The following is a 24,347-nucleotide window of genomic DNA, read 5'->3' as shown; positions in this document are numbered from 1 at the left end:
TTATCAGCGAAGAGATCATGAAATTGAGTGGTCACGCTTCCGATGTACCGGGGAAGTTGATCCTTTGTTTTGTGGCCAGTTAATCGAAAGTCGGGTTGAAATTAAGGCCAACGAATAGCTGTAGCCTATTTCACACCATCGCCTCCTCCTGTAGTGTCATTGAGCTCGTTTGCTCTTGGAAGATCTGATAACTTATAAGTTAAAGTTTACTTCCGTTTACTGAATTACGATACTTTTATTGCTGTTTGTCCAATTTTTCTCTAGTCGACCTGCAATCATTAGGCTTCGTTTCTACCATCTTCTACTCTTTTCAAACCCCACTCAACAAGGCTTGTTCCTTTAAAATTCTAGCCAGTCAACCTTCACTCATTAGGGTTTGGCTCTACCAACTTCTTAACTGTCAACCTTCACTCATTAGGGTTTGGCTCTGCCAACTTCTAAACTGTCAACCTTCACTCATTAGGGTTTGGCTCTACCAACTTTTAAACTGTCAACCTTCACTCATTAGGGTTTGGCTCTACCAACTTTTAACCTGTCAACCTTCACTCATTAGGGTTTGGCTCTACCAACTTCTAAACTGTCAACCTTCACTCATTAGGGTTTGGCTCTACCAACTTTTAACCTGTCAACCTTCACTCATTAGGGTTTGGCTCTACCAACTTCTAAACTGTCAACCTTCACTCATTAGGGTTTGGCTCTACCAACTTCTAAACTGTCAACCTTCACTCTTTAGGGTTTGGCTCTACCAACTTTTAACCTGTCAACCTTCGCTCATTAGGGTTTGGCTCTACCAACTTCTAAACTGTCAACCTTCACTCATTAGGGTTTGGCTCTACCAACTTTTAAACTGTCAACCTTCACTCATTAGGGTTTGGCTCTACCAACTTTTAACCTGTCAACCTTCACTCATTAGGGTTTGGCTCTACCAACTTTTAAACTGTCAACCTTCACTCATTAGGGTTTGGCTCTACCAACTTTTAACCTGTCAACCTTCACTCATTAGGGTTTGGCTCTACCAACTTCTAAACTGTCAACCTTCACTCATTAGGGTTTGGCTCTACCAACTTCTAAACTGTCAACCTTCACTCATTAGGGTTTGGCTCTACCAACTTCTAAACTGTCAACCTTCACTCATTAGGGTTTAGCTCTTCCAACTTCTAAACTGTCAACCTTCATTCATCAGGATACATTCCTATCCATCAACCGAATGCTGGCCGCCAAATGTACATGTCGCTGTTGTTTGTTGTAGAATAAAAAGTTCACGTAATTAGGGTTGGATCAGTTTTATCCTTGGTAGAAATTGAAGGAGTGGACGAATAGAGATAGACCACCATTAGACATCGCGTGCGTCCAACGATTGAGTTTCTATACGGTATCATTTATAACGACATTCGTGGTCGTGCGGAGAACTTGACAACGGTGTCAAAAATACACTGTGTTAGATCGATTGACGTTACTCACGTGACGACTGATTCGTGTTCTCGACTCGTGTCCCAACTCGTAATGATTTCAGAACGGAGTAACTTCTTTCTTCAGTCGGCAGAAGTGCGCGAGCAATTTCCATTCCAATTCGATTAATAACGACATGCTGTCAAAATGTCCGTCGCGTTCAGCGCGTTCTTCTAAACTGATTCGATAGATGTTACGATCAGATGTTTGTTCGGATGGATTTTGTCCTGAGAGGGTTTTGTATTTTTGAATTTCCAATCAAAGCGTTTTATGGCCTTTACTCAAATAACAGCTGGCTCCGTAGCGAAGCCGGCGTGCGCTAGGGTTGTTTTACAAAGTTTCGTTTACTTTTTTTTAATTGGCATTTAGCTGCATGACATTATTTTCGCTAATTCTTTTTGATCGATTGATTTACTGCTCCATGTTTTGCCATTCACTTTTTGGGTCTGGTTGATGGCAATACACTTACATTTTTGGGTGTTGTTTCAGATTATTGGGCCCATCTAATCCGGGTGGGCGGAATGCTTTGAATAGTGTTAGAGGTAGTTGCTGTAACGAAAAGATAACTGCAACCAAGGCATTAATTAGTGTCGGCTAGTGTCTGAAATCATAAGATATCTAGAACTTATGGTTGGATTAAGTGTCGCCTAGTGTCTGAAACAAAAATATATCTGGAACTTAAGCTTTGAATAAGCAAGATAGCTGAAATGAAAAGATATCTGGAACCTGTTAACTAGGCTTTGACTGAGCTAGTAGCTGAAAGAAAGCTAGCTGAATTTAATGACATTCCTGCACTGTTTCTGGCACATTCTTCTGTAAAAATTCCTGAGCCGGCGACGTTGTTGATCAATGGGTTATTGAAGAATGAATGAATGGATGGCGTCTCGCATTGAGTTTTATTTCTCCTTCTCGGCTGTCGTCGTTGTCGTCGCCGATGTTTTTTTGCATCAATCATTATTCATATAATAATCTTACGCGTGATGAGCGTTTCGAATTTCAATAAATTCTCATTTCTATCCTCTCTCTCACCAACTCATTGATTTGCATCTCTCCTTCTGTTTCTACTTCTACTCCACCTCGCCATCTCACTTTCTCAATTTTTCTTCTCTTCCTCTCCATCTCTCTTTCCTATTCCCTCTTTCTTCATCATATCACTATCTTCTTTTCTAGTACACCTGATGATGGCTAATAGTTGTTAGCTGAAACGTCGCTCCTCAAATACAATCATTCTGATATAGAATTTTTCAATTTTGGCTTTGTTATTTGTGGGATTTCTCTCGTCATCTTCTTTTCTACATTGGTCTTTATCCAACACCTCGCCATCCCTAATCAATCTCCCAACCTCGCTTCACCTCTTTCTATCTCCATTTTCATCACCCACTCCATGTGTTCTTCACCATATCCTGTCGCCATATGGCTCCAGGCCTATAAGAAACAGAGGTGCGTTGGGTATGAATGCTCCCTGCAAGATCCCGAGTTCCGCTAATTTTGTCGAAGAAAATGTATTAGATGATTTTAATGTTTCATAACTCTCGGGGGAAGGCTTCGAAACCAACGCAGGAGGCTTCGTGCTGATGGCTGAACTTGCTAGCTATCCCATGAAAGGATTCCGCCTCTTCTAATTTTGGCACCCATCAGAGAGTGGTACATGGGCCTGCGTCTTTCTTATTCTATCTCTCACCCTCCCTCCCTCTTCTCCCTAGATTCATCCCGTCCCGTCCTATCATCTGTGTTGTTCGACTTCATTGCCGTGTTAATTCTCTCCGAACTGTAATTAGTCGAAAGTCATTAATCATTGAAATCAATGCCGTGAAAATGTGCATTGTGTCACATCGCATCACGCCATATTGCTATAGTGTGTGCGTTAGCGCATTAAGCGGAATTAAAAAAAAACCAATCCCTGATTCAATAGACAATTCGATCGAGTATAATAAGGTCTACAGGTCGGTTGAAGATAATTTCTCTCTTTCAGGTTTGAGATTTGTAATACCGGTTGGAGATTCCTTTGACCTAACTTTTGGGTGCCTTTTCATTTTACCAATGTAACATTTGAGTTTGATAAATTGGCGAATCTATTTTATTGATGTGACAAAACCATGATAAACCGGAGCCCAGCGAATGTTATCTAACATTTTGCTGGTACAACTTTCATGATCATCGATGGCCCGACAATCCAGTAAAAACCAATCAAGTGTGCTGTAGTCTATAGAAAACATGGATGAACTTTGGTTTTTTCACTAGTCATTTGTCTTGGATCTAGGTCTTGACTATCATCACCATGCTCAATCATGCAGTTCAGCTATTTTTGGACTATAATCAGGACTGACTAGCATTCAGTTTTGCGCAGTCGGCAAATAGTCAGCCATCCACAAAAACTGAGATTCATCCTCGATGCACTGCTGCTAAGTTCATCGCCAATGGCGAGTGAAATGCGACAAATTTGTCGTCATTGCTTAATGAATTGTGGGATGATCATCACACACTATCTGTGCCGCGTCTAAGCGTTTTACAGTACAAGATTGATCACAGCTATATATATATATATATATATATATATATATATATATATATATATATATACACACACACACACACACACACACACACACACACACACACACACACACACACACACACACACACACACACACACACACACACACGTATAGATGTGTGATGAATGCGATTTGGCATGAAGCTCGTTATGATTAATTAGTGGCAGTTGATTGATTTTTAATTATCGAATTCTTCGTTCGGTCGGTCCATCCGTCTGTCTGTCTGACTGGGTAGAGTTGATCGATTATGTTTACCAAATCACGACTGCTTTCTTGGTATATTGTGCACTCATTGAAAAATAAGGACTCCAGGCAGACACCATTAGTGATTTACATGACCAATCCTGATACTTCCTGATATTTATGCAAATAAGTCTTAGTTTCTACATACCATGTTGTATGCAAATTACTTTTAGTGTCTAGATCCCCATTTTATATTCATTAGTCGTCAGTTTCTATATCACCATCATTGTGTAGTGGTTATTTTTGTCAATTCATCAGCTCTGATGATACCTGCAACTGAAGGCTTAAGATTAATAATGTAAAATCCCCGACTAAGGATAAAAAACAGTATGAAATGTTTCCTTGAGCTGATATTTTATTTTTGTAATTTTGACTATTATATATATCCTAATAGTCATCTTCAGTGAATTTCGGCTATATCCTCACAGTCATCTTCAGGAATACTGATGATGATAATTGAAGGTGACTATAAGGATATAGTTAAAACGTCGAATAAATATTGGCTGAAGGGAAAATTTTGGATTTGAATTTTATACTTGTGTTAGATTTGATATCATCTTCCATCACATCAATGGTGGTTAACTAAGTTATCGGCGTTACTGTATTGGTGGCATTAAAGACAGCGATATTGAGTTATTTCATCTGGCGAAACAAATCAATTCCACCGATAAAAACGACATCCACGTGAAATTGTTCAATCAGACTGAAATTCCCGTAAGACAGCACCGATCTTCAGTGCTGATCTATCTGCGCGCGTGCGTGTGTGAGAGACTTAACCAGACAAGAGATCTTTTTCCTGGCAGCGAGAAGGCAACTGGTGTCGCGGCGCTAGTAAGCCGCAGATCCGACGAGCTCAGATGATCGCGTGACCACCGCCGGCGATACTGTCACACGTTCCTGTCTTGAATGGAAAAACATAATTATGTGGAATCAGTCGCGAAAATTTGACGGCTTGAACCGATGATGATGATGAAATTTCTGTAAAAGGAAGGATTTGTTAGCGTCTTGTTTTAAAGATACGCAATCGAGGATTGATTGGAATCCTAAGATTATAGAATTATGAAATTTTGAATTTGTACTTGATCCGACGAAATCATCAGCGTCTTTCATTTGAACTACCATTCATCAAAATGCTAATTCACTTGTGAAATGCTGAGTATTTCAAATTTTAAAAATCATCTTAATGTCTTAATTATTATCGCGAAATTAGCCAATATACATGTATATATATATATATATATATATATATATATATATTTATATATATAAATATCGCGGATTAAACATTTGAACTGAGGATATCGAGCTATCCTGTGTGCGAGGAAACTCCGATGAGTTGCAACATATGGTAGTTACCGCCAACCGGTTTTTTGACAATTTCTTAAATCAAGCGAAGCGGAAATTGCCGCCATCAGAGATTTCGTGATAGCGCAGATAGCAGCAATTTTTTGTCGTAGGGTAATTTCACAATTTTTTTTTGCGGCTCTGGAACTGCTTTCCGTGTATCGAACAGTGTGTAACTGTGTGGTGGTACTCGTCGTCTTTGTTGAAAATTGCTCGTGAAAACTGAATTTTGAAGTCAGTTGCGGACGGAAACTTTTCGAAACGGCGACAATAACACGCCGATGTTGGTTATACGCGAGGTGTTACATTCCTTTACAACGTGCGATTTTTAAAAATAACGTGATTTCTCTCGTTTTGTCCGCGTGTCTTGGCGCGTGAGGAACGCAATTGAATTCCTCAAAGCGATACGTCGACTTCTTTCTCGATGAATTCTCGTTCGTTCATCGCTCGCTGTAGGATTGTTGACGCTGAATCGAAAATTAATTTTCTTTCGCTTTTAAATCGATGAAATCTCGAGAATTTTTTCCGCGTGCTCTGTGTTTAGATATGAAAGCTTCTCGGATATCGTGGAGTTTTTACTCTAATTCATACAAATCAACAATCAGGTTTTTCAAGCAGGAGACAATTGAAAATGAGTAATGATTTCTGGTGGAGAAGAGTCAGGATATGAATGTTATTTTCGCTGATATGATAAGTTCGAGGATTTAAATATTACCGCTTCGTGATGCCGCGTTGGAATTCAGATGAATCTTTTTTTGAATCGCGTCGCGGCTAATGTTTCTATTCGAATGTATGATGCGCATGCTTAAAAAACGTCGCGCGCCGAAAGACTGCAAAAATCGGCCGCCGATTCTGACTCCGGATCACGTGCTTATCTGGAACGTAATCGAGAGGTAAGTAAGATCGGGGAATCTTTCGCATTCTTGGAACGACAGAATGCTCGGATACTGTTCCATGCTATACGTAGATAAATAATGCGCTTTGGGAGCTGATGAATTGGACGAAAAAAGCTAAACCTATGCGATTGTGGGGATGTAGAAACAAAGCGCTGCATGTAAAAACAGAGATGTATAAACTTAGAATTATTTGTGAGTTAAGTATTTTCAGTTTAGTCTAAAATCGGCAAGTTGGATCTTATGTAGAACTTATCGTTTAGAAATGGGATATGAAATTTATAGGTAAATTTGCATAAAAGGGGGATGTAGAAACTAGAATTATTCATATAAGATGGGGATGAAGAAACTTAGATCTATTCGCATAAAAACGGGATACAGAAACTCAGAAATATTTGCATAAAATGGGGGATGATGGCAACTACAAACCATATGTATGAAGGGAGAATGTAGAAACTAAAAACTACGCATTTGCATATCGCATATCAGAGGGATGTAGAAACTATACCGGGATCATACAAATCATTTATTGTGATTTTGCCAACCGATATAATGTCGTCACGTTCAAACATCGCATATAGCTGGACCCCTTTTACTGTAATGAAGGCTTTGCGTAGACATCCACTACTTTACATTAGCCAAGTATTGATGCATGATCACGACGAACATGTTTGCTTCTTTGTTTTGATCGACTTTTTCTATTTCCCTTGTATGTCTGTCTATTGATGGAACGCAAAGCTTTGATGTTTCTGCGGTACCCGTTAATCCTACGCGATGATGGCACACATCTCCAGACTATTTGCTCAGACCACCGCGCCTCTTTCTAAAAATAGACGGTCAATCTCATAAATCTTACTTCGGTGTCAACAAATTGCCATTCAGTCTGTTCATTGACAATTAAACCCATTAGCAATGAAAGCTGATTGGCAATTAATTTGATGTCGCTATAATAGCTAATGAATACAGATGCTCCACCACATTTTATAAGATAACAATCCGCTCCCTTCAAATGCTCAAATTTGGCTCGAGCCTGACATTTTTGGTACAGGCCTATTTGGCAACCGTTTGAGCTGTTGTTCCGTGCCATGATTGGCCTGGGCCAAAATCGCTTGAGACATCTTAATTGGAAATGAACTACAAACACCAGACATTAGTGATTTTATCAACACACTCAGATCATCCAGAATTCATGTGTTTTTAGAGCTTCACCTGAAAGATTTTCAATCGGAAATGAACTACAAAATACAGACGAGTAGATATTTCATAATCTAAACTTCACACGTAATCAGGACTTCATCGGATACATTTTTAATCGGAAATGAACTTCAGACATGAGGCACCTTATCAGCTGACTTTCAAAAAGTGATGATAAAGACTTCACATTAAACAGTGAACTTCTGAATCGATGGTTCCAGGCTACGGTGGTTCCAGGCACCAGTTTGATACCTTTTGTGGTTTTCTTCAAGTATTTTTTTTTATTATTCAAGCTTAGCCATGAAGCCATGATCACACGGAGATGATTTGGCCCATCATTACCAAACTGGCCTGGGTCCATTTCGCACCAATGTGAATGGTTGCTCCAGGTCGAATTTGGCACGGGCCAAAAATGCTTGTGCGATCGTGACTTAATCGAAGAAAGCCAACCAGAGCTGAGCCCCTTCCCAGAAAATTAGAATATTTTAGTTGCTTTTAGACGTGATATCGACAAATATAAACAGTGGCCAGGTCTGATAATTTCCAATAATAGATAATGAAGTGGAACACAACTTAACTGTTAGTTAGTTTGGTGATTATTCATAGTGGGCCATGTCACCCATGAAAAATTAGTCCTGGGGGCTCGAAATATCAATTATCTTCTGTACGAATATAATGACTTAGTCTGATATATCGATGTTTCTACCTTCGGTCTTACAATAATGGAACCTGGTTATAACGAGCTTGGACGTTATGATTTATTTGATGTAACGAACAAAAATTTCCATTCTAATAATGAAGGGCTTGTAAAGAGGCACTTTATTGCAGTGCCGCGATCACACAACCACTTTTTGCCCGTGCCAAATTAGACCCGCAACATCACTTTACCATTTCACCGTGTTGCCAAATTTGCCTGATCAGAGCAAATTTACCCCGGGGCCAAATTGTCTGCGTGTGATCGTGGCTATAGGGCGAGGCAATTTGGCCCGTGGGGGTCAAACTGGCCTGGATTAGACTTTAGTCAAATTTGCATGTGTTCACATGCAAATCACTTTCTACATTACAATGCAGTTGCAATCAATCATTCAATTAAAACGCTGTTGTAAATTTCTCCAAATAGAAAAAAACTGTTGAGGTAATCAGGACGGCTTAAGGCCGAGTATTATCGGATTGTTATCAGCTCTGATGTGTCTTTCACCTGTCAGTGTGACGATTTATCACTAGTTAATCACTCATTGATTGGCAGTTTCTAATGAGTTATAACGAGTTCGATCGTTTTAGCCTTTGCATCCTCTACTGGCAGGGATTCGACTTGATGGCATCGAGACTCGCCACGGTACGAAACTCTGGGGTTCGAATCCCTGCCACGGTACGAAACCCTGCCACACTAGACCGAGTGTACAGGTTCATGTGCAGCTTAGACGATGTCATTAATAGCCAATCAGAAATCCTGTTCTATTTTAGCCTTGGTTTTCCATTTATGAAGTTCGCCCGTGAAATTTGGATGGTGTAGTGTGGCAGGGTTTCTAAGCGATGCCATCAGGTTCGAATCCCTGCCGGTAGGGAGGATGGGCTTCTGACAAGCAGTTGATTTCTGAAGACGCTTTTGCACTTTTGAAGGGTTGTTATATTATGATCTCTTTTGGACGGTTTTCTCCTCGTTTGAAGGGTTGTCTCCTCGTTTGAAGGGTTGTCTCCTCATTTGAAGGGTTGTCTCCTCGTTTGAAGGGTTGTCCTCGTGTTATGTTATTTACTCTGTACTCCGTTTCGAGATTGTTTAACGGCAAACAATCGACGATAAGACACGAACGAGCGAGCGCGCGCTGCTAGACGCCGGTTTAATTTCGTTATTGAAATTTTCGATTACGATTTAAATCTATTAACTCGTATTATTACATTCTCAGTGAGTTGTTTGTACAGAGAGCAGCGGCGAAGACATCAACGTTCGACATTTCCATATCTGATTTCATACTTGAAAGCAAGCGATTTCTTTCCTTGCGATTCGGATAATGATTTTCAAGGCTGCTGAGTTGCAGTAGCTATTGACATTAGCTGCGTTCACACTACATCATTTAGACTAAATATGGCCCGTTCCAATTTGGAATGGACCAAGTGTTAACACTAGCAAAAAGTCCAACTGGTGATAGTGTCAATGCAGCTATTGATCTTCTAGTTTATCAGGTCCGTGGCCTGCTGTACATTAGTGTCTTTGCTATTGTGTTCACTATTTGTAGATGCAATTAAGAGGAGTGGGTGGGTTTATTGGCACTGCAGACAATATCCAGAATAGTGGTGGTGTGACCCACCAAAGTGCTTTGTGCCTCCTGAAAATCAGTAATGTAAATTCATATATGTGACTGCAGACATATCCAGAATAGTGGTGGTGTGACCCCTTCAAGGACTGTGCATACTGACAATCAGGAATGTAAATTCGTATTTACGATATTTTCATAAATTTTTGTATGTTCCACTTGGTATGCTATAGCCAGCCTATGTCGAATTGTTATTTTTGTTTTCATACATATTTTCATGGTCCAAAAAGATCCGATTCAAGTTGAGTATATATATATAACTGATAGCAGTAACAAGCTGAGGTTTTCTGTAAATTATACAAACGATAGAAACTCGAATTATAAAATGTCATGATATTAATTGTATGTTGGTGATCTTTTGCACGTGGATAGCTATCTGTAACTATTCCATTAGTTTACCCTCTTATAAACCTATAAAACAGATTCCAAGCGCGGAAATCGAATGATAATATTTATTTTTGATCAGCTGGAGTCGCTGTGAAAATACCTGCGAGCAGCGTACGGAGCGCGAGGATTGCGGCAATCGGATTATTGATCGATTGATCGAATAGGACAGGTGTCCGTTAAGATCACTAGGTGATTTATGTAATTGGAAATCATTGGCGGGATCGAGTATCAGTCTGGTGCAGACGAACTAAAGCCAATACAGCATACAGCAGCCTGATGTAAACACGAAACATGAAACAGAAATGTCTATATTTATTCTTGAAACATGAAACACCGGATTTGGCGCGCATCTTTTAACAGGTGTTGACCCACCTCTTGAAGAGTGGATATAATGTTATAGTTGCACAATCAATGCTTAGATTGAGGCCAGTTGAAGCTCACCTTGAAGACCAGTCTAAGCCAATATAAGTTTTAGCCAATCCGACAACCTCAACCATGATCTCTAGGGTGAGATCGAAACGTCGTGTCTTTTATATATTTTTGATTGAATAAATAAAGTCTGGTTTTTAAATTCTTTTAATCTGTAAATAGTGGGATTTTATCTTATTATCCGTTCACCACGTTTGAGTGTGGTTATCGTTCTAACCTAAGAACAGTTGTTTTTAGCCATTATAAAGACAACTTCAGATGACCACTAAAAAGTTGAAACATGGTCTTAGACCGAAGCCCTGACTTTACATCTGGATTCCAAATAAGTATTCTTCTATGATCTTTACTGGTCATATAGGGGTTCCGAAAGCCCTGAGTGAATTGAAGAGTGAATTCAAGCAATCTCTATTTTTCCATTCGTTTTTTACAAAAATAGTGCAAAGTGCCACTGTCTGCCACATGCCCCACCCTACTGAGCTACTTTAGTTAACTTAATGTATTAATTGTTTGAATGAATCTGTATCGTTTCAGAGGTCCGTTCAGCGTGGTGCGACGATGCATACACAAACAATCGGGACAACATTTCGCCGTCAAAATTGTCGACGTGGCTAAGTTTACTTCGAGTCCGGGTCTCACGACTGATGGTAAGATATATATTTACACGACGTTCTTCACATTTTCTGTTTATAAATTCCTTGTTTCTGTTGTTAAATAGTGTATTGTTTATCGCTATTTAGCTTGTATGAATCATGTTGTTTCTTCCCAACCTCCACTAGGAGTATACTCGTAATTAGCACCGGAGCTATTGCTTTGTCGGCCATTGTTGAAAATTTGACCAATGAGAGCATTGAGATTGAAGTCGAGTGTGTTCACATTGCGAGCCAATTGGGAATTTTAACATTCCCATGTGCCAGAGTTCAAATACCGTAATAGGAAGAATTTGCTACTTGTAGTGGCAAATCCGGAAAACCTGGAAAACTACAGGGATCAGGAAAATCTAGAAAAAAATCAGGGTAAACTTGGGGAATTTGACAAATTTGGATATGTTTTTGTTTACACGTCTCATAAATAATGCATGAATTAAACATCTTTAAACTAAGAAAGTATTCGGATTTAGTCAATAATTTGTGTTAGGCCTGCACAGCGGAACTTTGTTATAACGAACTCGAATACAATGATTCATCAGATATTACAAGTATACAAAGTGTGTCCCAAGTGAGAAAATTTAATCAATTTCATACTGGATTTAACGAACTATCGAACTATCGGTTATAACGAATATATTTTCTGGTCCCGTAGAGTTCTCTGTAATACGGAAGAATCTGTGAAAACTCTGTCGGGAATTGTAAATTGTGAGAAAGTCGCCTCCACCCTGTCGTATAGTCAGCAGTGAACGGGAATAGAATGTGCTTAATGCAGCGATGGGAATTCGGAATATTGCGATATTTTTCGGCCCATTCTCTTCGTCACGCACGACGACGATGTTCGTATTTTATGAAGAAAGGTGGTAGAGACAGTTATTTCAGTAATGAGGTGTATTCGAGCGACCGGAGAGATTATTTCTGTCCGTGTTCGCACAATTTTCTTCGCTTGTAGTCGCGGAGACGATACAGCGATGATGATTACACCCGCGTGCTGTTCGACGGCTTCGTCGGCGCTCGTGAATTTTTTATAAACTTTCGCGGCGATTTTTTTCCGAAATTCATAAACGCTTTCGTCTGGATGCGACACGAGGCGAGGCGTTACAGCGCTATCGCGTTCGGTTGGGTCGTATCATAGTTGCCTCCAACAATGAACGATCTGAATTTTAAGTTTTGGCGTTGTGAAAAGTTAATTTATTTCACTTTATTCTGTTTGTTGGAATATTAGAAATTGCTCCTAGTCTCTGCTACTCAGCTGAGTCGTATTGGGCTCAATTGCTTTTTTGTTTGGCATTAGAATTTGGTGGCATCGTGAGACTCAAGTTCCACATATTTCTAAGGGTTCACAGTTAACTGCTTTTAAGAAACTGGGTTCAGGGTGACTGGGAAAGTTGTCTTGTCCTGGGACGTTGATGTTGTAATTGGTAGTGTTCAATCTACGTATGTTCTGGCATCCCAGAATCGAATGCTTATAACGACTAACTACCGCAGTTAAGCACCCTTCACTGTGTAAACCTCCCCTCCACAACCTGGTTTTATTCCCATAGATAATTGCTTTAACATCAGTGAAAGTCAGATAGATGTAAAATGAAACTTTGCTTATATATGCATAGGCAATGTTGGCAGCCCCTTTTTGACTAAAACTTGCACCCTCTGGTATTCCATAAGCTGCAATTACGCAGAGACAGGATTTGACTCGGGCAGACGTATCCAGACTTGTTAGAATAATGAGGCGAGGCACGTTCAGAACCGCAGAGAATAATTTGGCATGGGCCGGGTTCGAAATTTTCGGTTGGGCCGTATCTTATCCTGTTTTGGCCAGTCATGGATGTTTTCGACACCGGTGCAAACAATTGGCCCCGGCCTGATCCGGTACAGGCCAAAGTTTATCCGAATCTAAAAATGCTCATGTGATGGCGACTGCCTGATTCCCTCCTCCGCTCAACACCTATTCTCATTTACACCTGGTTGAACCGACGAGTACCGAGCTGATATTGCCGCGCTGCTTCATTAGATACCAGTAACTGTCTATGCATTCGTTTGATTGTCGCTTTGCTTTAATCCTATTTCTATGAATAATTTACTCTCGCGACCTCGAAAACATTTCCGATCTTTCCTCCCCCGTATTTTGTAAGACTATGTTGATTTGGTCGACTTTTTGTCCTCTAGCTTTTTCTATTACATGTCCATCGGAAAACAATGTTTTTGGATGAAATTAATGAGGTCTTGCTGCCGTGTACCATCATAGAAGTTTCTACATTCCCATCATCTTGCAAATGGTTTTAACTGTCTAGATAGGATGAGGGTACCCAACAAAGTCTTGCCATGTTAATTTTTCACATGGCAGCCATATTGGTCAGCAAGCACAACCATCCCATTACAGTAGTTTCTACTTCCCCCATTATCATGCAAATGGTTTTCAGTGTCTAGACACCCATTTTATGCAAATAGTTATTTTGATATTATTTTACATCACTTTTCGATTATCAATCCCAATAACAATGCAAATGGTTTTAAGTGTCTATATCCCCATTATTATGCAAATGGTTTTAGATATTTAAGACCCCATTTTATGCAAGTAGTTATGTTGATATCGTTTTATCGAACATGTTATAACTGTATCAAAAAGCAGCATTGAAATTAAATACATCTAAAAATGCTGGTTTTTTTGTTGCAATATGGTGTCGTCGTGTTGTGCAAGACCTACAAACATGTCCGCTGGTAGGGATTAGATTAGATATCATTCGTTTATGGTCCCTCGAGATGAAGAACTCTCAAATATTCTGCGCACATCCCCGCGCTATCATTGCCCAAGTGAGAATTTTACCTCCCTTGATAGCTCAAATGTGTAAAAAAAAAACTGCAGTAATCAAATTTTCTGTGAGAAAATAAGCTGTTTTCGCGCAGACATTTTTTGCCAGATTTTAAGCGGTATAAATTTTGAATTCTTGAGTGAAATACAAGAATTATGGTTCTCAATATCCCTTGTATTTATATCTATTATATCGCTTTGAAGCCCGCTGCGCCTTAATTTTTTATATGAGATTTATTCGGATGACTAGAGATTCCTACTCGACGCGATGAACAACAAGTTGTAAATCTCCTAGCGACGTTATTATAGCTGATTGGCAAAATATCGCGGCGTCAATCTTGGGTGCTGAGAAGAAAATAGGGTAAAAAAGTGAAATAACAGTCTGAGCAATGTTTTTGGATTTGCTTAGAGACGAATAATACTCCAAATCTTAAAAAAAGAAGAATATAGCCAGACTCGGTTTGCCTGCGAGTAAGGTTGGTCTTGCTATCGATAACCTCTAACCGATCAAGTCGTAAGATTTTTGTCCTAGAGACGCAACAATGCAACTCAGGGTCCAGTTCCACAGTTCCGAGTTAAAATTTGACTCAGAGTTAACTCATTGAAAATGAACTAATTTTAACTCAGAGTTAACTCTCTAAATCACAACTGTGGGACTGGGTCTCGCTTGTCTAAATAGACCACATCCCAGTTCTTTAGCTCTAAGTTGACTGATAGTAGTTGTTAGTTAAACTTATCGGCTAAATTGGTTCAATTGAGCTACCTTATTCCCCTTGTCAAATTGCGGTTGGTCTCAGGAATGTACCATATCTCCGTTTTAGTTGCTCAGTCATGAATTAAGTATGTAGGATGGGACAAAAGTTGACGTAGAATGTAGATAATGGGCTTATTAAGATCTTAAGCCGTCTTGTGTTCTAGAACCATGTATGGTGCAGCGGGCTTCATCATTTTACACCATGCTTATAAAAGCTTGCTTGATGTTTCTATATTGAATACTAATCAGTTGTCTATATTTTTCACTGCAGATTGGATTCTTACATGTAAGCACATGTTGTATTTTGCATGTACGCATGTGCGCACATGCAGTTTAACATGCACACACGTCGACAATGACATGTGCATGTAAAATGCATGCATATTGCATATGCGCACATGCGCTATTAGGATGTTGTGTGGTTTTAGAAATGGTTAAAAAGTCACTCAAAACTGGCTGTGTTCTGGGAAGATCCATGGTCATATGGACATGTAATACTTATTACTGAAATATACCTCAATTCACTCAATAATGTATATCCATGTTTGATGCATCTAAAAATTCGATCAGAAAACGCAAGGCTGTGATTTCGATCGTGGTTAATGGTTTCATTTCGCATAAATATTGCATTAGATAAAAGGTTTTTGACGTGAATGTACATTTACCAAATGAAACCCATTATTACGATTGTTTTCGCCTGAGCCGCCCACACCTTTCCCTACTTATATGCCTTATGTGTATTTCAATTCTCAGTGATGTTTTGAGTGATTTTTTTGGTAGCATGAGTAAAGATTTACTCGGGAAGAAGGTTTTGCTACAATGATTACTCGTAGCTGGCCATCTGTTAGCAGATTGTAATGTGTTGTCTTGTAGTCAAAAGTTTGGTGCGGTCTCTTCTGGGATAAGTAAAATTTGGTTATTATCGTTAATCCATGTTTTTAAACTTATCTATGATACAGAGAGTGTACTCAATCATTTCTAAACTAGAATACATGTAAATATTAGGTAGAGATTAAAGGTAATTAAAGATCCATAGAAGTACATAGAAAATGTTTTCGTTTTTGACAATTTTGGAGTTTTCTTTGTGCGCAGTTTGTGGATTGTCCTTCATTTGAATGGTGGTCAATGTTAAGCCCAACCTTTAAAGTGAATGTTTCCTTAATCTTCCGGCTTGCTTGCTTCGCATCTATAGTGTTCCCCAGGAGTGACCACTGTCCGGGTGGGTAGTCTAGGTGGTGTGAGAAAAGGAGCCTAAAAGGGGCCGTTAAAAGTGTAAATGAAGTTTGAAAATAACTTAAGGCTTTTGACTATATGCCATTCGAGACTAATGACTCCATCTCCTCACCAAGACTAATGACTCCATCTCCTCACTGTGACTACTGACTCCATCTCCTCACTGAGACTAATGACTCCATCTCCTCACTGAGACTAATGACTCCATCTCCTCACCAAGACTAATGACTCCATCTCCTCACTGAGACTACTGACTCCATCTCACCGTCCTCTGCCAATCCTGGTACTGTCGGTTGAGTTTCCCCTCATTCTCCATTCCCCTCTCTTTTTCACTCTCCTCTATCCCACTACCGCCTTTTTCACCATCCCCTCAACCAACCGTCATTCCCCTCTCCTTTTCATTCTCCTCTATCCCACTACCCCCTTTTCACCATCCCCTCAACCAACCGTCATTCCCCTCTCCTTTTCACTCTCCTCTATCCCACTACCCCCTTTTTCACCATCCCCTCAACCAACCGTCATTCCCCTCTCCTTTTCACTCTCCTCTATCCCACTACCCCCTTTTTCACCATCCCCTCAACCAACCATCATTCCCCTCTCCCTTTCACTCTCCTCTATCCCACTACCCCCTTTATCACCATCCCCTCGACCAACCGTCATTCCCCTCTCCTTTTCACTCTCCTCTATCCCACTACCCTCTTTTTCACCATCCCCTCAACCAACCGTCATTCCCCTCTTCTTTTCATTCTCCTCTATCCCACTATCCCCTTTTCACCATCCCCTCAACCAACCGTTATTCTCCTCTCCTTCACTACCCTCTATATTGCCCTCTCTCTCGAGCTCGCTATCGTTTCACTCCTCAATCTCCTTCCATTCTCTTCCGTCTTTTATTCGGTCCATTGATAATCGAATGATTCGGTTGTACGTATGCGTTACGTGTGAATGGTAACCGTCGCTGTCACGATCCCCTCGTAATTCATGCACCTCTTACCGATATTCCGCGCACGCATTTTTCACATTCGTTAGCGCGAAAGAAAAACCGAGCAGAAAAGACGCGAATTTAAGGAAATTTTTTTAATATCGATTTCGACGATAAGAACAGTTTTTCCGCTTGATAAAGGATACTATCGCGCGATACATTTATATCGGGTTCAGATATTTGCCTGAAATCTATAGCAGATTTTTAAAGCCTGTTTTATTTTGAAATTACAAAGCGAACCCGTGGCATATCCTCACTTTCCACAGCATTGTAACTTCACCCCATTCTGATAAATTATTTACGTTTAAAAAAAAAGAAAGAAGATTATCCCCTCTTTCTAGATATTTGATATTAAGCTTTTTGAAATTTGTAGATAGTTCCATCCTTAACTTTCATTCTATTTGCAAGAAGTTTGTTTGCTGAATTTTGCGTATGATTTGAATTCGATTCAATACATTTTTTAAAAATCATTTTTAAAATCTTTTTCCTGCGAACATTCTATGTGGAAAATTCTTGAATAATCAAAAAATTCTCGGAAAATATCTTCATTTTTGCAAATTTAAGAAAAAGTTTATTTTAATTTTCCCTGGTTCTCGTCCATTTCGAAATGTCAGTGAAAGTAAAAACATTTTTCTGATGGCCCTTCCATTTTACTACTCCCAAGTAATAAAAAAGGCGTTTATCTGTGATGTATGTAATATACGAGGCTATTATCGTAGGTGTTAGTTGACCACCCGTCTGATGGCAAATACATCAGACAGATCGTAATGAATTCTCTTGCACCCGCGGGATTACAGGGACAGCTGGTCGATAGACGGACAGTAATTGACCATTCATTGTAGCGAGAATTACGAACTGCAGACATAAGTCTTTAGGGAAATACAACCTGTCGGGGTGACATGGCTGACATGTCTGAAAATATTCGTAAGGCGCCATTACATGTGCGTTTTTGATTGCGGTTAAACTCGACCCATGTTAGATGAGACTCGGGCCTGTCGGTCCAGCTACAAATATTGGACCAGGCCGTTGCCAAATTTTGGCACAGGTCAAATTATTCCGCGCAAAGTTAATTGGTTCCGTGAAGCATCATTTTGAAAGGATTTTAGAAATGAGAGTGATTTACGTGTGAACGCGATCTCCAATTAGGCACCGGCCAAATTTAACTCTCAGCTGGTTTAAGCCAGTTTGATGTGGGCCAAATCATTTCCATGTGTTCACGGCTTAAACAAGACCTTCACTAACGTGACGTAGTGACGGATCATTTCAATTAATTTGGAAAGATTTTGTAATCTATTTAAAAAAATTTGTCCCTTTTTATTCCATCAAAATATCAATTTATAGCCAGCCCTCAATGGTCAGGATTTGAACCTGGAACCTCTAGCATCCAAGTTCTGAATGCTAACCACTAGACCACCGACTCCTAGTGATTGATTGAGTTTGGAAGTTTGTGTGGTCAGTGCGGTGACCAGTCAGGTGTGTCGACTGACTTGTCAAGCGCTCTATTCACTTAACAAATGCCCTATTATTCTCAGAAAACATGGGTTTCTTATCGGTCCAGTGTCAGGAATTCTGAATTCTTTCCACCAGCATATTTTGGGGATACTAAGGTCATTGATGAAAAGATTTGAAATGAGATAATCAATTTTAGTGGTATCCTAATGATATAATGGCAATAGGTGCACTTGTCTATGGGGTGTGTATTAGCTACAACTACTGTAAATAGCTGTTAATACCATTGATATTAGAATTTCATTTCTTTCATTTTCTTTCTTTAGTGGAATTTCATTTGGTGTTCGCGTTTCATAATATATATGTCCTGAAACCAGATAATACACTGTTCTTCGATTATAGATTAAACTCAACTGTATAGAATTTAGTTTATGGTTCCACTGTGGATCTTGCTCGCGGGCGCTGTCTCATGAAAATGTTTGCCCAAATTTGTATCGAGGGACTTGGCAAAAAAATGAAATAACCAATCCAGTTTATTCAACCGAAATTTTATTCCAAAATTTTCTTAAGCTTGAGGAGATTGATACTTTCATTTTTGTCGAGTCAAAGTCCATTGTACGCCATGGTTCGTATAAAGAAAAATAAGAATACGAAGAGTGGTATTTTCATCGAATTTGAGTAAGATTTCGTGAATCTTTTCATAGAAAATAAAAACTCCTATTATCTCATAATAAAGCTAATCTAAAATGTTTGGTTTTGAATGAGGACAAAAATTCAAAGTTAACTAATTTAAGCTTAGATTTATTCATGTAAATGGACCCTGGCATTGAAAACAATGGCACATTATGATTGGCATTGACTGCGTTTTGAAAATGACGAACTTAGCTACGTATGGTAATTGATAACTTTTCCATGAGACAGGGCCTCGGAGGATTTAATGGTGTACTGTCGTCGGTGTTTGTTGATTTGCACGCTTTTTCACCTGTGACACGTATATAGCAGTTCCGTGTTGTTCGTGGCCGATGGAATTCAAATTAGATTCGCGGTTGAAATGAAAAAAATAGGGAAAAACAAATTACACGATTTCGCTTTTTCAGCGCGAGATCCGAGAGTGTCGTTTAAAGATCAAGAATTAGAATATTCACTTAAACGAAGAAAATAAAGATTAACACCTTCTTTGGTTGATATTGATAGACAAATACAGTAAATTCTTCCTAACTCGAATCAATTTGAAACGGTGGTTTTTGTTTTAAGCTTGGAAATAATGGGAAACCTTTATTCAAGGTAATTTTAAGGTACTTGGTTATTTTGTGGAGGCTTGTTCAACCCTTTCAGTGCGTCTACACCGCAGTGGGGTGTATAAATCAGTGATGGATTTTGCTAGTACACCACACTGCGGTGTATTGATGTAATTAGTAATTATCTCTCTTGAAAAATGGCAGCATCTGTCAGACATAGTGAAATACGAGTAACTAACGATACACCGCGCCGCGGTGTAGACGCACTATAGTGGTATTCCCGTAATTCAACACACTAGGGTGGAATTTTAAAAAATTTTCAAATTATCTCTAGCACTATAGTGTATTAACTAGTCAGCAATGAAAGGGTTAATATTTGGATTTGGGAACCCAAAAATCCACTTCAATTTTGAGGGAAAATAAACTCATTTTGATGTCATCTGGTGAGATAAGCTGTGGTTCCCTATTTTGATAAATTTGTTTTCAACTCGATTCGTGTTACAAGGAAGGAGTCTTCTGTACTTGTTTCTTATATCGAAAAAAAAAGATTTTTCGCATTATTTTTGTTTGAAATCGAATTGGTAATTTTAGTTGCTGGTTTATGTTTCAGATTTGAAGCGAGAAGCGACGATATGTCACATGTTGAAACACCCACACATCGTAGAGTTACTAGAAACATACAGTTCAGATGGAATGCTTTATATGGTATTCGAATAGTAAGTATGAGATGCCAGTCTATATCAACAGCTATTAGTCCCGATCTCGCAAGCGTTTTTGTCAGTGCCAAATTTGGCCCATGTCAAAAATGTTGGATCATACCCATGCCAAATTGTATCACTGGTTGAATTAATACGTGTGGATGCTAATTGTGACTGAATACACTTACCACAGCATCATTTTGATAGCATTTTAGTAATGAATGATTTACGTGTCAATGTCCTGTCTTATTAGGCACAGGCTAAATTTGACTCTGTATGATCGTGGCAATTGATGAAATTGAAACTGGACCAAGTGCCGCAGAAAGTGTGTTTAGATTTGATTCTCATTAGTCAGAATCAGTTGACTTTCCACTCGCGACTTGCTCGTATGGAATCAAAATCAGTTCGTTTTCGATTTGCAACCGACTCAAGAGTAGATAGAAATTTAATTAACAGCTTCCGAACCCGGGTCTGTGAAACCATGGCTGTTGAAGTAGTCAATACTGCAAAATCGATTTTTCATTCAAAACAAATAATTACGTTTTTTATCAATCCATCCCTTGTATGATATATATATATATATATATATATATATATATATATATATATATATATATATATATATATATATATATATATATATATATTCTGTTTGTGTGTATTTGCAGCATGGACGGAGCCGATCTGTGTTTCGAGATCGTCAGACGCGCGTCCGCCGGATTCGTCTACAGCGAGGCTGTTGCTAGGTAACGTGTAAACGATGGCGAGAGCGCGAATATAAAAAAGTTTTGCGGCGCGCCTCGCCTTGACTCGACGATGAATGAACGAGGTTTAATTATACGCGGCGAGAGAATTTTATGCCTTGAATCCAGCGCGTAGAAAATGACACGACAAACGAAATTATCCAATTGAAATTTTATTCTTAGCTCGCGGTTCTCGTGGTGCTGAAATGATATTCATTCGTTATGGATAAAATATTGATTATTGTTTTAACCCTTTCAGTGCTAACTAATCAATACCCTATAGTGCTGGAGATAATTTGAAAATTTTGAAAAAATTGCACCCTAGTGTGTTGAATAACGGGAATACCACTAAAGTGCATCTACACCGCAGAGCGGTGTATCGTTAGTAACTAATATTTCACTAGGTTTGACAGGTGCTGCCATCTTTCAATATAGGTAAAAACTAATTACTAATTACACTAATACACAGCGGTGCAGTGTACTAACAAAATCCATCACTGATTCATACACCGCACTGCGGTGTAGACGCGCTGAAAGGGTTAATTGATAATTATTATGTCACACAGGAGATAATTATTATGTCATTATGGAAGTTCAGTTTGACATGATGATAATAAGAGCAGGGTCTGCGTGCAGCATGGAATTTTACTGGAAAATGATTGGTGTAATGTACGACGATTCGGTTTTTCGCTGTCCCAAAATGCCACCAATACGGCTGACATCTTGAATTTCTCGTTAGCGCTCTTCACACTTCAAGTCCGCTATGACTCCTGTTGAATATTAGTAACGTAGTCTTTCAAATTGGCCGCCAAAAATCTTCAACATTCTCTGCCACTTTCTCGATTAAATGGGAAATTAGCAATATCCTCAAATGATGAATATATATACCACAACACCTGGCGATCCTGACGTAACAAACCAGAAGCTGATTTTTATCATTGCGTATTCAGTTTGTTAATGACTTTGAATCTATGGAGAGAACATTAATGGATCTTCAAACGTTTTATGCAATTCGTTCAAAAAATATGTTTACCTCATCACGAAAGTTCAACAAATGCCGGTTTTCTCATTTGGAACACGGTTGTCAAATCCTGTCAGGCAATACACACTATGAAATCCCATAGCTGTCAAGTTAATTCCATTCTGGTGTCAAGTTCAATTCAGTTTTTTTCAGTTACTTCATTGTGACTCCAAATGTTAATGAAAACCAGTAGAAAGTGTATTGAATATCGTTTGTGCAGCAGCTTGTGATTGAACTTCTGTTATCACGATTATTTATCGATGATTTAGATACCAAGCGAAACTGAATATATCGGTTTGAAGTCCAAAAATGGCATTGAGCACGGTCGCTGTATTTCTTCTTTGAATCAAGCGCTTTGGGTTGGAATGGACCAGAAATATCCAGAAAACCATACCCCTATTAATCTAACGCTTAGACTTCGCATGGCCCAAGCAAGGCTCGACATTTGGTAGCAATGGCTTGTCATACTTGGTGTGAAATGTATTTTATGAAGACCATTCATACTGATGAAAGTATAGTGTCCTGATCTGTGTGCTGATCAAATTTTTCACGACTTAAATAAGAATGGCAGTTCACAGAGAGAAGCGGCGCATTCGGATGGATCTTTATATTTTTGACGGCTTTGAACAATGCCTTTGGAATGAATAAGTTGTAGAATTTTTGATTAATCAATAGATCGATTGTATGTACGAATATTGTAAATGAATTGGCAATCATCACGATGATGATGATGATGATAATAACAATAGTTTCCTGCTGAACGAACGGAATACACTAATGTAAGCAGCTATTATTCTGTCTTCTATTTTCAGTCATTACGTTCGACAAATCCTCGAGGCTCTTCGTTACTGCCACGAAAATGATATTATACACCGCGATATGAAACCCCACTGCGTACTATTGGCTTCCAAAGAAAATTCCGCTCCAGTCAAACTCGGTGGTTTCGGCGTCGCCATTCAACTGCCGGAATCCGGTCAAATCTCAGGAGGTACGAAACGACGTTCGGCCCAAATTTGTCGGGTACTTTTATCGCTTCGGAAGATGGCGCTTTGATCGCTGTGGGGAAAACCATTAATGCAACGTGCCATCCGTGTTATTAAGATAATAGAAAATGATGCTCTAAGAATAAAAAGAAACTGATAACAAATTGGATACTTTGCCCAATGATCCGGCAAAAACTGCCATTTTTTATGCCAGCTTGAGAAGTAACACATGTAACAGTCACTGGGAACTCTTGGGTCTAGCGATCGAAGGGTTTTAGAAAGCTCAATATGGCTAATTCGCTTCTAAAGTCTGGTTTTATAGACCGGTTCCACAAAAAGGTTTCACTCTTCGATAGATTTTACATGAACTGAAGTGACGAAAAATGTAAAGTCAATTTTTCTGAAGGGTCAAAATTACCCCAAAAGTATCAAATCTGATACTAGAATGATCGGAAAGTCGAAGTTTTATGAAGAGTAAAATTTCTTCATTGAACCAATTATTGCAGATACTCGAATTAATTACCATCTACAAGAATGGCAATCTCTACGCGAAGATTGCGCTGGTAAGAGAAAGACAAAAAAAACATTAAACAAATTCTGGAGATGGTTGCTTAGAGGTTGTTTTAAATACTAACTACCCTTACAAAAATGTAGTGTTAAGAACCCAATTCTGCGGTTCTACGAGTTAGTTTGATTCGCGTGTTATAGTTGGTTCATACGCTATTATTTTCACTTGCGTGATTTAACTCGTGGCAGTAGAACTGGCATCAGTTTTAACTTGATCGTGGGGTTTTTTCGATTGGTAAAAATTATTTTGGTAAACCCTAGGATTTGAGTAAGAATTCTTGAATACCGCGATAGGATACATTATTACCAGTGACAGCCTTTCAGCAACTAATGGCTCCTAATGTATTGCATTAACACCCTATACTGTATACCACACTGCTGGTGTCATCTCGACAATATTGTAATGCTGAATCACTTGGCATT

The 24,347-nt window shown here is 39.1% G+C and overlaps 1 protein-coding gene across 1 annotated transcript in view; it reads left to right on the top strand.

The window, feature by feature from the left end:
• The window catches only part of LOC141911438 (peripheral plasma membrane protein CASK-like), a 183,270-nt gene that overhangs the window by 37,288 nt on the left and 121,635 nt on the right, over window positions 1-24,347 (top strand). Inside the window, exons 3-8 of the mRNA XM_074802459.1 lie at window positions 11,338-11,450; window positions 15,285-15,299; window positions 20,523-20,628; window positions 21,279-21,356; window positions 23,187-23,362; window positions 23,864-23,920. Coding sequence (XP_074658560.1) covers window positions 11,338-11,450; window positions 15,285-15,299; window positions 20,523-20,628; window positions 21,279-21,356; window positions 23,187-23,362; window positions 23,864-23,920 — 545 coding nt within the window. The remainder of the gene's footprint in view (window positions 1-11,337; window positions 11,451-15,284; window positions 15,300-20,522; window positions 20,629-21,278; window positions 21,357-23,186; window positions 23,363-23,863; window positions 23,921-24,347) is intronic.

Source organism: Tubulanus polymorphus, chromosome 9 (assembly GCF_964204645.1).
Source record: "Tubulanus polymorphus chromosome 9, tnTubPoly1.2, whole genome shotgun sequence".
In the NCBI taxonomy this organism is placed as follows: Eukaryota; Metazoa; Nemertea; class Palaeonemertea; order Tubulaniformes; family Tubulanidae; genus Tubulanus; species Tubulanus polymorphus.
This window is presented reverse-complemented; position numbering and strand designations above follow the sequence as displayed.